Here is a 16,342-nt window from a genome sequence, read left to right as displayed (position 1 = left end):
TTGCAAACTTCCAACATCCCTTCCATTGTTTGAAGGAAATTTCCATTTTTATTCACTTCTGCTTTTTAATCTCTCTCCTTTGCTCCTCTGCCCATTCCCTCACCAGAGGTCTACATGCTTGTTATGGTAACGTGCATCCATTGATAGCTTTTAGGAACAAACACATGGTTCTGCAACTGAGACACTTGAGCTGGCGAGTTGCAGCCATGGCCTGTGCCGTACTAAGGATTCCCACAGACTGGATCCAGAGGGAAGCTGGATTTCAAGAAGTCTCTCTCTCACACTCACTCTCTCACTCACCCCCCACCCCCTCTACAGGAGTGTGTTTTGCAATGGATTAGTGTAGTGGATTCCAGGCCACATAGTTTTCCCGATTCCCAATACTCTTTTCCTCTGCTGTATACTTCACTCTCCCAGACCATTGTCTATTCCTAACCAAATTGCTGGTTGGGAAATTCCTTAGCCTGCTCAAGAGGAAAGAGCACCTCTGGGTTTGAAAATGAAGGTCCCAATGATTTAATCTGAAAGGCAGATTTTTAGTAATTAAAGATTATTTAATTGCTGTCATTTATTTCTTTGTCATGCATCGATTTCTATAGTTGCGTGACCATCCTTTTTATGTTCCAGCTGTGGTAACAAACAGTGATGAATCACACCTTCTGACTCCAGGAAAGATGAGCCAGCGCCAGGGGAAAGAAGCACATCTCACTCCAACCAAAGATCTACTCCAGCCGACGCTCAGTCCAGGAACAGTCCACAGCCATGGTAAGAGACCTCTACTTCTATTACTGAAGGGTTTAAAATATTCCAAACTTGGCAGTTGTTACCTATTCCAACCCAAGCATCAAACATTAGTTCAGTTCTTGACAAAATATTGCTTTTAAAACTGAGGTTTCAGAAAAAGGAAACTTGTCTAAGTACCTTCTGGTGTAAAAGCTTCCAATATAATTAACTTCAATTTATTCTGTTAGCCAAAGCATAATGTATGGAATTCTTCATATCACTAAAGTAAAAGTTGTTAATTGCACAACAGAAGAGGATTAAAGCATAGCTCATGGCACTGTTTTACATAAAGTACACATTATGACTTGTGGAGAAATATTCCGTATTGTGACAGTGAATAAAGGTGACCACATATAATCTTGTAACTGCTATTTATGCCACATCTAAGCATTTTATGCAAGACTGTTTATACAATACATTTGTAAAAGTACTTCAAGAAAATATAACTTGATGCAGAGAGGTTTATTCATCATCAGCTATACAGCGTGGCATGGCAGAATGTAGGACTGTTCTTGAAAAATCTAGTATGTAGATATGGTTATTTTTGTCTGTGTGATAAGATATTTACACTTGTTACTTAATGCACAGCATGAGAAACATATCCCTTTCTGGGACATCCTCTGCAAGCTCAAATGATGTATTTAATCTTATTTTCCAGCAGATTGAAACATGAAACATCCCAAGCACTTCAACTATACCAAACTGTTTTAGGTAAAATATAAAACAGATCTGTTGACTTCAGAAAGATAGATTAAAGTGGTAGATATAAGAGTTCAGAGCTAGTTACCAAAGAAAATAAAAGATAAGCGCACAATCTAAATCTAAACCTTATTGCATTAGGCAGTATTTAGATCAAGCAATTTTCTCACCCCACTGGATGTTGAAATTCTTAATACACGGGCCTGTCTTAATCATGGACCAATCTTCTCAGTTGAAGTTTTTGTCTTCTCAGTGTTCTTGTTGCTTCCAGCATAGGTGGGGGAGAAGAAAGGTGAAGGCATGCTGCCACTGTTCCATATTTTATATCCTTAGTCCATTTTCCTAGAAGACACTTGCCCAGACATGTCCTGGCAGTTTTTGCTGAGTCACTGAGTTGGGCAGTCGCCTTGTGCAACTGTGTCATGGGGTCAAGCAGTTCCCATTGTGTGGTGCTTGCACAACTGTCATTGAATTGTAAATCCGTTTATTACAATTCCCCTGCTGATTGATGGTCGTTGAGCACCCTCCTGGGAGGGGGTCCTTTCTGTGCCACTAGCATATTTACAACATATTTTAGTAACAACCATACAGCAAAATCTCATAACATACACACTAACAATATACATATTTGGATGGAACAATGGGGTTCAGCAGACCTTTCATATGATACCTTACATGGCATGCTTTGTATGAAATATTACAACCACATATGAATGATGAATATGGAGGTTACAAGGTGCCGTTTTGAGGTACAGTGTGTTACACATACCTGCCCACAGACAGGTTTCAGGCAATAAACACCATCATATCTCACATCATGAACGACCCACATGTACCGTTCAAGACATGTCTGTCTCTTCAGGGCCACCTAGCTATGTTACCCCTTTCCGCTAGGCTTCATCTTTACTGCCCCCAGACGTGGCTCCATTCCGTGTACTCAGCGAGCCATAACTCTTTGGATCTCAGGCTGAAGATTCTGGTACTATTGTCCCTACTATGGTGGATCGCAACTCTCTCCCCCTTGTTGGTCATGTACTGCTGGGGGTTCCCTTTCTTTTCTCCTTTCCAAGCAAAATTATTATCACAGATGCTTCCCTAATAGCCTAGAGAGCCCATATGGACAACCGCACAGAACAAGGCATGTGAACCCCTCTCAAGTCCAGGGTGCACATCAACATCCTGGAACTTGGAGCAGTGCAAAGGGCGTGCAAACCATTTCTCTCACTCTTTCAATTTCATCATGTCAGCCAACACTGCCACCAGTTTTCTATATCAACAAACAAGGGGGAGCGAGAACCCCCACTCTCTGCACAGAAGTGGTCAAGCTCTGGAACTGGTGCATCACACATCAAATCGCCCTATCTGCAGCTTACCTCTGGGAACACAGAATGTGCTCACGGACTTGCTCAGTAGACACTTTGCAAGTGACCACAAATGGGTGCTTCACAATATGGTGCTAGGCAATATCCTCAAACAATGGGGAATCCCTGTCATGGACATATTCACTTTTCAGACCAACAACAAATGCACCACGTACTGCTCCAGAGAAGGCATCGACTGTCACTCCCCGGGTGATGCTCTTCTACTCTCGTGGTCAGACCAATTCAACTACGCATTTCTTCCACTGCCACTTCTACCTCAATTTCTCCTCAAAATCCAATGAGACAGGGTGACTTCATCCTCAGGGCCATCTTTCGGCCCAAACAGTTCTGGTTCGCCAATTGCCTCCGCATGTCCTCTTATCCCCTGATTCCCATCCTGAACTTTCCTGATCTCCTCACCCAACTTGGTGGCACCCCAATCCACATATCAGGATGTGGTAATTCGATGGGCACCTACTCTAGAATGAGCATGCTCCTCGGCCATACAAGACATTCTCTCTAGCAGCAGGAAGGACTCCATTAGACAATGCTACCTGGCTAAGTGGAGGTGCTTTTCCTCTTGGGCCCAACTTAAAGGAGTTCCACCAGAAGAGGTGGAAATCCCCTGATTCTGGACTACATTCTATTCCTGAAGTCATTGGGTCTCACCCTCAGCACATTGACTGACCACTTGACTGCAATTATCACATTCTATCCACCAGTGTAGAGGGTTTATTTCTTTTTACACACCCTAGGTTGTGGAAAGGCCTACTCAGAACCTTCCCTCTCTGCCAAATGGTCACATCTCAATAGGACTTGAATTTGGTATTCTCAGTTTGAATGACACCCCCTCTCCCCCCCCCCGCCCCATCACTGGCAATCTCTTCCTTGTCCCTCCTTCCCATGAAAGTTACCTTCCTGGTAGCTATCACTGCAGTGAGGAGAGATGGTAAACTCTGTGCTATGATGGCGGACCCGCCATTCACAGTATTCCACAAGGAGAAAATCTCCTTATGTCTACACCCTAAATTTCTACCAAGGTGATAACCCAGGTTAACTAAGCTATTCACTTACAGGTTTTCTTTCCAAAACCACATGCCTCCACGCAAGAATGTCGGCTCCATTCCCTCAATGTCAGGCATGTGCTGACCTTCTACCTGCAGAGAATGAAACATATCAAAGGCCTGTCTACTATTCATTGCAATAGCTGAGAGACTCTGGGGACAGGCCATATCCACCCAGAGATTCTCTCCAGGTGGATTTCTGACTGCATCAAACTATGCTACCAGCTGTTGGACCTACCTCCCCCTGCAGGGATAAAGACTCACTCCCCTAGAGCACAAGCTACCATCATGGCCTCCCTCCAGAGCGTCTCTCTCACAGACATAAGTAAAGCAGCCACGTGGAGTTTGGTGTACATCTTTACGACACTTTATGCCCTGGTGCAAGGCTTGGCAGTGGATACTTCATTTGCTTCAGCTGGTAACAAAAGATGATAGGAAGGCAGAGTTGCTCAGTGCCTACTTTGCTTCAGTCTTCTCACAAAAAAGAACACGTGACCAGATGACTCGCAAAGTTACCTTAGACAATAAAGGGGAAAAGATGCAGATGAAGATAAGTAAAGAAGGCGTAAGAGATCTTTTGACCAATTTGAATTAATTCAAATCAGTGCGGCGAGATGCTATTCATCCAAGGGTACTGGAGGAATTAGCTGAAGAAATTTCAGAACCATTAGCAATAATATTTACAAACTCATGGATGACAGAAGAGGTGCCAGAAGACTGGAGAAGGGCTAACAAAGGGGAGAAAGGAGGAGCCGGGAGACTTTAGACCAGTCAGCCTGACTTTGATACCTGGGAAGCTAAAACATTCATTTTGTGAATACTTGGAGGATGAAGGGGTAATCACTATCAGCCTGCATGGATTTACCAAGAACAAATCATGCCAAACCAGTTTGATTTCCTTCTTTGGCAGGGTAACTGATTTGGTGGATAGGGGGAATGTGGTGGACACAATATATCTGGACTTCAGCAAGGCTTTTGACACAGTTCCACATGACATTCTGATCAATAAGCTGGAGAAATGCAGGCTTGACAGAACTACCATTAAGTGGATCCATAATTCGTTAAATAACCACAAATGAAGAATAACTATTAATGGAATGATGTTGGATTGGAGGGAGGTCTCAGGTGGGGTTCCACAGGAATCTGTTCTGGGTCAGGTGTTGTTTAACATCTTTATTAATGACCTAGATGTAGGAATAGAGAGAATACTGATCAAATTTGCAGATGACACAAAGCTAATGGGGCTTACGAGTACTTTGGAGGATAGAGCTAAAATTCAGAGGGCTCTTGATAAATTGGAGAACTGAGCTATAGACAAATGTAAGGTGCTACACTTAAGGAAGAAAAACCAAATGCACAGATACTGAGTAGGGGGAAACTGTGTTGGCAGCAGCACTGCTGAGAAGGATCTGGGAGTTGTGGCGGATCACAACCTCAATATGAGTCAGCTGTTGCAAAAAAAGCAAATGCAATTTTAGGTTGCATTAACAGAAGCATAGCATGCAAGTCCCGGGAGGTGATAGTACCACTCTACTTGGCACTGGTTAGGCCTCAGCTGTTTGGACTCATGGCTGGACTCAGCAGTACTGTGTCCAGTTTTGGTCATCAGTGTATAGAAAAGCTGTAGAGAAACTGGAAAGGATCCAGAGGTGAACAACAAAGATGATCAAAGGGATGGAATGCAAGCCATAAAAACAAAGGCTGAAGGAGCTGGGTATGTTTAGTTTGGAAAAGAGGAAATTGTGGGGGTGGGGTATGATAATGGTCTTCAAATACTTGAAAGGCTGCCAGAAAAAAGATGGACAAAAGTTCTTCTCTCTTGCCACAGAGGGCAGGAGAAGAGGCAATGGGTTCAAACTACTGCATAGCAGATTTAGGTTAAATCTTAGTAAAAAGAAGAGTAGGACAATGGAACAGACTGCCTTATGAGGTTGTGGAAACTTCTTTACTGGAGTTTTACAAAAGGAGGCTGGCTGCCATCTGTCTTGGATGTTTAGACACAATAAATCCTGCATTTTGACAGGGAGTTAGAGTAAATGATTCTTGCAGTCCCTTTTAACCCTATGATTCTATTATTCTATTTTGCACGGTGGTCCTCCACATGACCCTTCCATCATCATCCTCGCACCATCCACCAACTTAGGTACTGCTTGTCAATCTCCATCAGTGGAATACAATAGGGACCATCACTTGAAGAAAAGGAGCTTACTTACCTGTAACTGGAGGTTCTTCAAGATGTATGGTCCCTAGCTGTATTCCATTTCCCGCCCTCTTTCCTCTCTGCTGTGGACATCTTAGATTTGTGGTGAAGAAGGAACCATGCATGGACCAGCGGATACTATTTACACACCACACTCCAGGAGTCGGAGAATTTGAATGTGTAACCCTCTGTGGAATACAGATAGAGATGACATGTCAAAAAATCTCCAGTTGCTGGTAAGTAACCTTCTCCTTTGAGTATCAGAGGGGTAGCCGTGTTAGTCTGGATCTGTAAAAGCAACAAAGAATCCTGTGGCACCTTATAGACTAACAGACGTTTTGCAGCATGAGCTTTCGTGGGTGAATACTTGCATCTGAAGAAGTGGGTATTCACCCACGAAAGCTCATGCTGCAAAACGTCTGTTAGTCTATAAGGTGCCACAGGATTCTTTGTTACTTCTCCTTTGAGACACTAAATGAAGGTGTCAGGGAATCGCCCCAGTTTCTGTATAATAGGCCTGTGATTTACAGATGTGTGGAGCAAATAAAATATGAATTGTGTGTGTGCAAAGTGGAAGTCATCAGTATGTGAGACTCATTTATTTCTTCCCCCCTCCTAGCCCCCAAAATGCCGTGAAGCAAATAGCAGAATTTTTTAATCCAAGTAATGCAAATTTAAGTAGTTCCCTTCCAGGGAAGGATGACTGTGATACTTCAGCATATTAAATGTAGCTCAGGAGCCTTCTGTACCATTCCATCTATTGCTGTGATTTAAAATAAATTAACAAGTTTCTGAGAATTCCCTCTCTCTAATGGATGGATATCCTGACATCCATTCTGCAAGCATTAAATTCACGGGAATTCTTACCTGCTTGCCAAAAGTGTGTTTTCAATTGTTAAATTCATGTGAATTGTCTGCCATGCCAAATGTTGCCATTTTTAATTGTAATAAGTGTATTATCAGTGTGTTTTGAATTGTTAAATTCATGCCCTTCTCCTTGGGCAGTATTGACCTGCAATGTGGAACTTCACTTGGACTGTCAAGTGGTCACTTGCGTTTTACCCTAAATTTTACAGGCAATATATGACAGCTTCTTCTGGGGTAGGTGCTGTAAGTTGCTATCCTCTCAGTCCCATTTACATGAATGGGTACTGCTGTAGGCATCCTGCTATCTGACATGACAAAGTATATTAGAGAAGTCTAATTTCTTACCTGTCAAGTTTCTAAGTCCTTCTTTTACAGACAGGTTTTTTTCTTGGACTCCCAGATCTTTCTGCAGTAGATCTGTTGCCAATCAAAATCTGACAGGGTCAGTCTAACAACCCTTCCTGAGCATATTATACCCCTTTTGTCTGAAATAGCCTGAATTTTTGTTGATCTTCTGGGCATACTTCAAAGGACAGGTGTTCAGGTTCTTGGAGAAGGTAGAGGGTATGCTTCCTAGATGCGGTAGAAAGACATATTTGTAGGTGGCTGGTTGAGTTCCTATCAAATTGATCATTTATTGCTGTTGAGATTTAATTATGTTAATGGTGTGTTGGGATGGGTTAGGGTTATTGGATTATTTAAATAAAAATATTCTGCTCTTAGTTTGCTGTATTTTCATCAGTTAATTTTGAGCTTTCATTATGTTTTTGGTTTCCCTTTTTGACTGCAAGGGTGGAAAAAAGTCAATATATTTGGGAAGAATTCAGATGAGACACTTGTGAATTCAGCCAAAAATACCACCGACTTGCTACTTTGTTTTGTTTAGTGTTTTCCCAAGATGTATTTTACTATGGTCTTCTGCACTACTGACTGCTAATTATGGTATATTTTCTAAAAGCTGCTAATATTTCATTGCAACAGGTACATAAACTCCTGACTCATGCTGTAGTCTATTCTTTAGGAACAGTCTTGCTATAAAATTTGTCTAACTTTAATATTAATAAACCTTCTAAACAAGTTTGTGGTGGTTCTTTCCTTTGCTATATCTTTTTCTTGACCAGCAATGCAGTACCTGTATATTTAGTTTCCTAAAACGTTTTTTTTATAAAGCCCCAAATGTAACCATTATGCCTGACGATATAGATGTGGTCAAGCATTCATTGTGTTCTTTAATGGCTCTGCTTTTGATCACCAAAATAATAGAGACCAGTCTGTAAATTAAAAAAAAAAAGTTTGGAAAAGATTTATAAAAGCGATAGGCTAGATCATACTACAGTAATCATTTCACTGATACTCTGTAATTCCTCCTATTGTCTCATCTTGTGCTTATATAAGTTTTTTGAGGCAGGGGCACTAATACAATGGGGTCTCAGTCCATTGTTGGTGGGTTTTTTGTGTGACAGCAATACAAACAAGTTACTTTAGTGTCTTAATTCATGCAAATGAACTGACTAATATGGGTGGTTAATTTAGCCTGTTTTATTATTTCTGTAAACTTCTGTAAAGATGTGAATTCAGTGCTTTTGAAATTGGTGTATTGGCATCCCTGGTGACTTAAGTCTTCCTATACTTGCTTAGAGACTAGGTAAAGTATAGGGAGGCCTCATGCTGTCCTCATAATAGGCTTCAATCTTAGCATTGTTGGACTTTTGAGTGGTAGTGCAGGCTCAGTCAGTCCTTGGCCAGTCTGCTATCAACAAGCATGGAAGTTGTGGTGCTCTTCATGATGTGAATGTTGTAATGATTGCCTTGAAGTGACAAAGTTTTCTGAACAAACCACCACCAATTAATTTTATAGCACTATGCAAAAATTCTACTTGTTCACCTGCACAGAGCAATATCTAGAAGTAGAAGTAAAATAGCAGGATTGACCATTATGTCCAGTAAGTGACTTCCACTCAGGTAGAAGTATCCATTTCATGAAAGCAACTACAGGATTTAGTGCTTTCCAACTACCAAGAAATAATTAATGGAAAATGTTAATAACTACTAAATGATTACTTCTTGATCCAGTACTTTTACCACAAAAACTAAAAGCCCCAGTAGTTTGTAACATGAGTTTTCATAAATCCTGGAACAGCTTGTTCTGCTAGTCAGTGTAATTTAATACAGAATCACAACAACTGTGGGCACCATTTGTGTACAGATTAAACTGATTTGTAAGCTTTAACTCCTGTGAGCTGTGCAAAAGCTTATTATTTTTATTATTTAATACTAACAGCCCAGTGCCACGGAGGGATAGTGTGTGTGGGTGTGTGTGTTTTTAAATTCACTCAGTTCAGAGGTATTTAAGGTGACAGTGTCTCTTTAAAACTATACCCCAAGGTTCTTTTAAACAAAAGGCTCACAAAAACAGACCAACCAAATTTCCCATCACTTTTAAAAGAAAAAATCCTATGGAAAATATCTAGTCAAACATTTGTTATGGCTATTTGCCATCAACACTGCACTGAACTAGTTATCAAATGAACTTAATTATCTCAGTAACCAGAAGTGAAACTGACTACTTTTGCTTTTAACATGAGAAATGCAGAACGCAAGTGAAATGTAATTTACATTTTAATTTACTTTTGCTGTTAGGTATATTTGTAACATAAATGAAAAATTAGGGTGGGATTTTCCAAAGCTCCTAACTGGGTTAAGAGTGCAAGTCCCATTGAAAGTCGCCCACGATGCTCTGAAAATCCTATCCTTGGTTATTTTTTAAAATAGGGGTACAGAACTTGACACATTGCTTTTTTAAATAATATCTAGAGTGTACAAATATATAAGTAATGGGCACAATATATAAGTAATATATAAGTAATGGGCTTCAGGTTAAATGTAAAATATTTGCAGGTAAAAGTACAATAAATTCCTTGTTTTCAGTCCATGGCGCATATTGCTAGAAAATTATAAAGCACTATGCCCAGAAACAATTTTATCTGTTCAAGATTTGTGTAATTTTTTAGATGGCTGTGCCAGCTGCAATGTTAATATTGCCATGAACTTGCAATATGAAGTAATGATTCATGTATTTGGAGTAGTTTGAATTTCAAAAATGAATATTTCATATATAAATGTTCATCTAATGAAGTACAAGCGTTAGAAATATATTTTAATTGCCGTGAAGTTGACCTTGAAGAGGGTGATATTCTGTGATTGTATTACAAATACATGTGTGTTCCAAAAATAGCATTGCTTCCAGATGTTTGCATTTGCTCTGACTGACCTGAACTGAAATCCTTATTCATGGGATTTTTTAACATCAGGACTGAAATTTACAGTAGAAAGGAGTGAAATATGGCTAGGTACATTATTCCTATAAACAAAACACTTTTAGAAAACATAGCAACTTCTTTACAGTCATCTGTTGGAGGTTCAGTATTTGCTAGGCTACCTGACCAATGGCAAGCTAAATAAATTCAGTGAATTGTCTGCCATGCCAAATGTTGCTGTTTTTAATTGTAATAAGTGTATTGTCAGTGTGATACATTTTTATAGTTATAAAAATTTGTATAGGGTGGTAGAAATTTTGTTTGAGGCCTGTGTTTTAAAGTAAGCTTAGGAATACTTTGACTAATTACCTATTCTAGTACCATAAAAGTAAGTTTGTTGGTCATGTAGCTTTTGCAAAAATGAGAGGCTGAACTAAAGTAAAAGATATGCAAATATTTTATTTCCTATGCATTTTGACCTGGTGTTTTGCAGGCGTTGGGTGGAATACAAATATAAACTTTAAAAGAAATCGATCTTTTTAAATATCCTGATCTTAGCTCTAGTATTTCTAACCTCATGCAATGCTATATCGTAGCACTAGAAATAAATCTACCCTAATTTGTTCTAGATTTAGTTTCAAGCCCTGGTTTACATCTCTCAAGAAAGAGTAAGGGTAGAAGGGAACCAGTCACTCTCTGAATCACTAGCAAGAAAACAGAAAATACTGTAAATAGAAGTGGTCATATTATTGTGCTAGCTCTTGCCGCTCTGAAAACATCAACTTGTTTGTCTTAAAGTACAGCTTGAGATACAGCCTGCAGTAACTGAACATATCTTCATATATTTGAAGTTTGGACGGTAGCTTTAAAGAAATAACGTTACTTAATACCAGGTTTTGTGGGGTCGTCTTGTTTTAAATAACTGATGTATTGCTATTTTTTCTTGACAGTTCCTTACATGAGAGTTGTTTTAAGTCAACTGAGAAACTGTTTTGTAAGAATGATTATAGGATCGTTCCCAGTCCAACAAGAGTAGATGAGTTAAGTGAGTCTGCCAAGTTTAGTAACCTCTAGCTTTCACTTGCACAGAATTGCACAGAATTGTAATAGTGCTTACGGGCACTTTTGTATTAATTGGTACCAGGGGCGGCTCTAGGCACCAGCAAACCAAGCTGTTGCCTAGGGCGGCCAAATCTAGGGGGCGGCAGGCTGGGCCGGTGGACCTGCCGCAGTCATGCCTGCGGGAGGTCCACCGGAGCCGCGGACGAGCGGACCTGCCGCAGGCATGACTGCGGAGGGGGCGCTCGTCCCGCGGCTCGGCTGGACCTCCCGCAGGCATGACTGCGGCAGCTCAAGCGGAGCCGCCGGACCCGCGAACCGTCCGCAGCCGTGCCCGCGGGAGGTCCGCTCGTCCCGGGGCTCCGGTGGACCTGCCGCGGGAGCTCAACCGGAGCCGCGGGAAGAGGGGACCCGCCGCGGGACCGAGGAAGGGCGGCGCAGCACACCGCGCTGCTTGGGGCAGCCTATTTTCTAGAGCCGCCCCTGATTGGTACTTAACATTCTTTGCAGTAACTAAGGTAAAGTGTAGGCTTTAGATGAAGCTCATGCCCACTTGACTACTCAGAGTACAGCATGTGTTTTGCTTCAGCATCCTCTAGTGCAGTGGTTTTCAATGTTTTTCATTTGTGGACCCCTAAAAAATTTGAATGGAAGTGCGGATCCCTTCAAAAATTGTAGACATAGTCTATGGACCCCAGGTTGAAAACTGTTATTCTAGTGGTTGATTTACGAAAGTTAATGTTGGCATCAGTTAGCCTTCCTGAAACTTGACTATCCTCTATTCCTTTAAGTGCTTTTCTTTAAATTTTCTATCAACCTCATTTGGTTAAAATGTCAAACAAGGCACAGTATTCTCTGTGTAACCTAACAGTACCTATATACAGAAGGGACTATCACCTCCACTTACTATGTGATCCTTTTGTATATGTAACCTGAAATCATACTTGTTTTTTCCTCTGCCATACCTCCTTGTGGTGAATACCTATCATCCCTAAATCTTTTTTTCCATTACTGCTATTGGAGTACTTTCCCCTCCATTCCAATATTATTACTTTTCTACATTAGCACAGTGTGGAGGTTACACTTGTAAAACGCCTGGCTTAAATTTAGCTAATACTTCTAAATAAATGAACAGACTAAACAAGAATAAAATCCAAGTATTCCCTGGCTGGCAGTAAGTCATCACCTAGATAGTTTAAAAAAGCTATCCGATAGACAGAAGTCTTTCAAATGGGTGGGGGGGAGGGGGGAGAGAATGAACACGTGTAGAGGCTCCAAAGATCTGTAATGCTGGGGAAAAAAAGTTTAGGTTTTTAAGGAGGAAGGCAAAAGTCTTAAGATGCTAGTCAAACAGTGACTTCTGCAGTTCTAGCTGTTGAAAATTAATTTGATACTTAATGCTTCTTCCACATTGTGATCAGAACTGTGGGCCAGACTTTTAAAGGTATTTAGGATCCCAAAAATGTAAATAGTTACCTAATGGGATTTTCAGAGGCACCTAGGTGCCATGTTTCTGACCAAGGAAGAGCAGGTAGCCACACCTCCCTGCATATCCTTGTACAGTAGGTCAGGTGTCTAATCTGACAGTATCAGGAAGTGAAAGTTCATATGTATTAAAAAAAAAAAAACAATTTGGTTCTGCCTTGTTCTGCTAAATTATACATCTGAGTCACCTGATGACACTTGCGTTTATTGTGGACTGGTTGGCAACCATAAGATGCATCACAAGTGTTACATCATCAGTGCTTATAATGTAGAAGAGGTTGTCCAGGGAAATTTCTAAGTCATCAAGTTTAGGTCTGTTAGAGGTAGAGGATAGTTTCTGTTTCTGGTTACGGTAGCTAAATGTAGGTTATTTGGTAGCTTGCTTAAATAAGTAATAGAAAGGGGCTAATCATATAGCTGTCTGTTGGCTGAGGTACACAAACAAATTGTTTTTAATTGTATTAATTATGTAATTTCACTTGTATGATACACTTGATACAAAACAGGCCATTAGCAGGTAACTGAGAACAAAAGATCACTGAAAAGTGTGCACATTTGTGGCTTCTTTTGTGCTTTGAGCTCATGGGACTTCACATTATTACAGTCACAGGTCTGTTTAGTATTTTGTTGTTTTGTATTCATAGGCAGATGGATTCAGAACTTGGCCTGTCAAGTGATAGTCTTCCTGATAGAAGACTTTGAGGGAATTTGACAATTTTTTGCTGTAAAGCTTGATTTATTTTTGTAGGTCCTATAGTGCATTGCTTACAGCCATGATGACTTACGTATAGCAACATATTTTGGCAAGGACTACTATACTCTGATTTTAAGACTACTAAAACCTCTGCTACAAAGGAATATTTCTGGAATACAAATCAAATGTGGTCAAATGCCCAATTTTATATCTATAAATCATCAAAGAGTTGTAGTTTGACAGATTTTTGACTGACTTCTTCACCCTGGCTTTGATTTCCCTCTCCCCCCCCTCCCCCCCCCCCAGTAGAGTTGCAGCAGAAAAACAAAGTACAATAGAAAAATAGATATGGCAAATATTGAAAAAAAGATTGGAGTTTTAAGGTATGTCTGCACTGCGCCCAGCCTGAGTGGGCAGACTCGTGCTAGCAGGATGTGAGCTAGTGTGCTAAAAATAGCTGTGTGTGTATATAGCTGCACTGGCAGAGACTTGAGCTAGCCATTGGAGCTCAAACCCAGGAGTTGGGTGGGTCTGATCTCAGGTGGCCATCCTGACCCTCTGCTTGTGCAGCAACATCCACACTGCTGTTTTTCATGGGTTAGCATGAGTCTGTCTACCATGGATGGGATACGCGCTCTGAGCTGCAGTGTAGATGTACCAGAATGTGCAGGAATCTTTGCTTATAACCTGAAGTTTACATTGTTATACAAATCATCCTTTTCAAATTGGACTCTTGTAAATCATCTTAATTATTCTTCCAAAATTCAGAAGTGTCCTCTGACTTGTAATAGATACTGAAAATTGTTTAAGATGCTTTAAAAAAATTGCTGCTAGTATTCTGATAAGAGTGTCTGTGTTAAATTTATAACTTAATATATAAAAAGTGTTCACCCTACTGTCCAATTTTTATACATAGGTGATAAAATATATTTCATGGGTTTAACTTGCTAGGAATATCTGCTTTTTGCTGAGGGACAGGAGGATGGTCTTTGGCTTTTAAAAAAAAAGTGTGCATATGACAACTCCATGTAGAAGCACTTGTGAAAAGAATGGCACTAAATTAAGTCTGTAATGCTAGGTTATCTAAGGATTTGAAGAAGAACAGCAAGGTAGTTTTGCACATGTTAATGGGGAACACCTTCCATGTCTGAGGGGTAGCAAGGAGGATGTGCAAAGTTGTCTGCTTGGAAACAGAACTTGTGGCACCTTAGAGACTAACAAATTTATTTGAGCATAAGCTTTCGTGGGCTACAGCCTACTTCATTGGATGCATGTAGTGGAAAATACAGTAGGAAGATATATATATATTACAACAAAAAAACTTCAAAAACAGACTCCAACAAGAGACTGCTGAATTGGAATTCATTTGCAAATTGGACACCATCAAATTAGGCTTGAATAAAGACTGGGAGTGGATGGGCTATTACACAAAGTAATACTATTTCCCCATCTTTATCCCTCCCCTATATATATATACAGAGAGAGGGGGAGAGAGAGAACGAACACGAACAATGGATGTTACCATAAGGTCCAAAGCACAATAGAGGGTGTGGCTGGAGTGAGGCAGCAGCATGAGCAGGTGCCTTGGTTCAGCTCTCCTGGTTCAGCAGCCAGGAGAAGAGCAGCTTGCGGGGCTTCGGTTTCCTGGCGTGGTGGATGCGCACCGTGCGGGGGGAGCGCCACACTTTGGTGGTGGTGTCATCACTGGCTGTCAGGAGCAGTTCCTGCTCAATGGGGCTGAATGCCACGGAGTTGACCACGTCGTCGTGCTGCAGCTTGGCCAGGCAGATGTTGTAGTGCCGGTCCCAGATGTAGCCATGATGATCCTCTGCCCCACTGGCTACGAAATCCCTGCTGACATCAAGGAAGATGAAGAAGCATTCATCGTTGGGGGTGTAGGCCCGGTGCGAGAGGAGAGCTCACTTCACCTCCTTCATTGTCTTCAGACCAAACACATGCAGGTCAATCTCCTCTGCAATGGGGGGTGGCTGCATGAGATCAGAGATCACACAGTCCCGCGGCCAGGACCGGCTGTTCACATACAGGTACCTGTGATCAGGAGACAGGCCCATTCCAATAATGTGACCGTGGATGTCAATGACATAAGGAAAGTGATCAGTTAAGGTGAGCTATTATCAGCAGGAGAGAAAAAGAACTGTTTGTAGTGGTAATGAAAATGGGCCATTTCCAGCAATTGTCAAGGAGATATGAGGAACTGGGGTGGGGGAGGAATAAAGATGGGGAAATAATATTACTTTGTGTAATGGCCCATCCACTCCCAGTCTTTATTCAAGCCTAATTTGATGGTGTCCAATTTGCAAATGAATTCCAATTCAGCAGTCTCTTGTTGGAGTCTGTTTTTGAAGTTTTTTTGTTGTAATATTGTGACTTTTAGGTCTTTAATCGAGTGACCAGAGAGGTTGAAGTGTTCTCCAACTGGTTTTTGAATGTTATAATTCTTGACGTCTGATTTGTGTCCATTTATTCTTTTACGTAGAGACTGTCCGGTTTGGCCAATGTACATGGCAGAGGGGCATTGCTAGCACATGATGGCATATATCACATTGGTAGATGTGCAGGTGAATGAGCCCCTGATGGCGTGGCTGATGTGATTAGGTCCTATGATGGTATCCCCTGAATAGATATGTGGACAGAGTTGGCAACGGGCTTTGTTGCAAGGTTAGGTTCCTGAGTTAGTGTTTTTTGTTGTGTGGTGTGTGGTTGGTGGTGAGTATTTGCTTCAGGTTTGGGGGCTGTCTGTAAACAAGGACTGGTCTGTCTCCCAAGATCTGTGAGAGTGATGTATCGTCCTTCAGGATAGGTTGTAGATCCTTGATGATGCACTGGAGAGGTTTTAGTTGGGGGCTGAAGGT

General features: G+C 41.1%; 1 protein-coding gene across 1 annotated transcript in view; it reads left to right on the top strand.

The window, feature by feature from the left end:
* The window catches only part of OSBPL8 (oxysterol binding protein like 8), a 192,364-nt gene that overhangs the window by 97,233 nt on the left and 78,789 nt on the right, over positions 1 to 16,342 (top strand). Inside the window, exon 4 of the mRNA XM_044979381.1 lies at positions 628 to 765. Coding sequence (XP_044835316.1) covers positions 628 to 765 — 138 coding nt within the window. The remainder of the gene's footprint in view (positions 1 to 627; positions 766 to 16,342) is intronic.

The sequence above is a fragment of the Mauremys mutica genome, chromosome 1 (genome assembly GCF_020497125.1).
Source record: "Mauremys mutica isolate MM-2020 ecotype Southern chromosome 1, ASM2049712v1, whole genome shotgun sequence".
NCBI lineage: Eukaryota > Metazoa > Chordata > Testudines > Geoemydidae > Mauremys > Mauremys mutica.
Note: the sequence above shows the minus strand (reverse complement) of the source record. Positions and strands in the feature narration are given on the sequence as shown.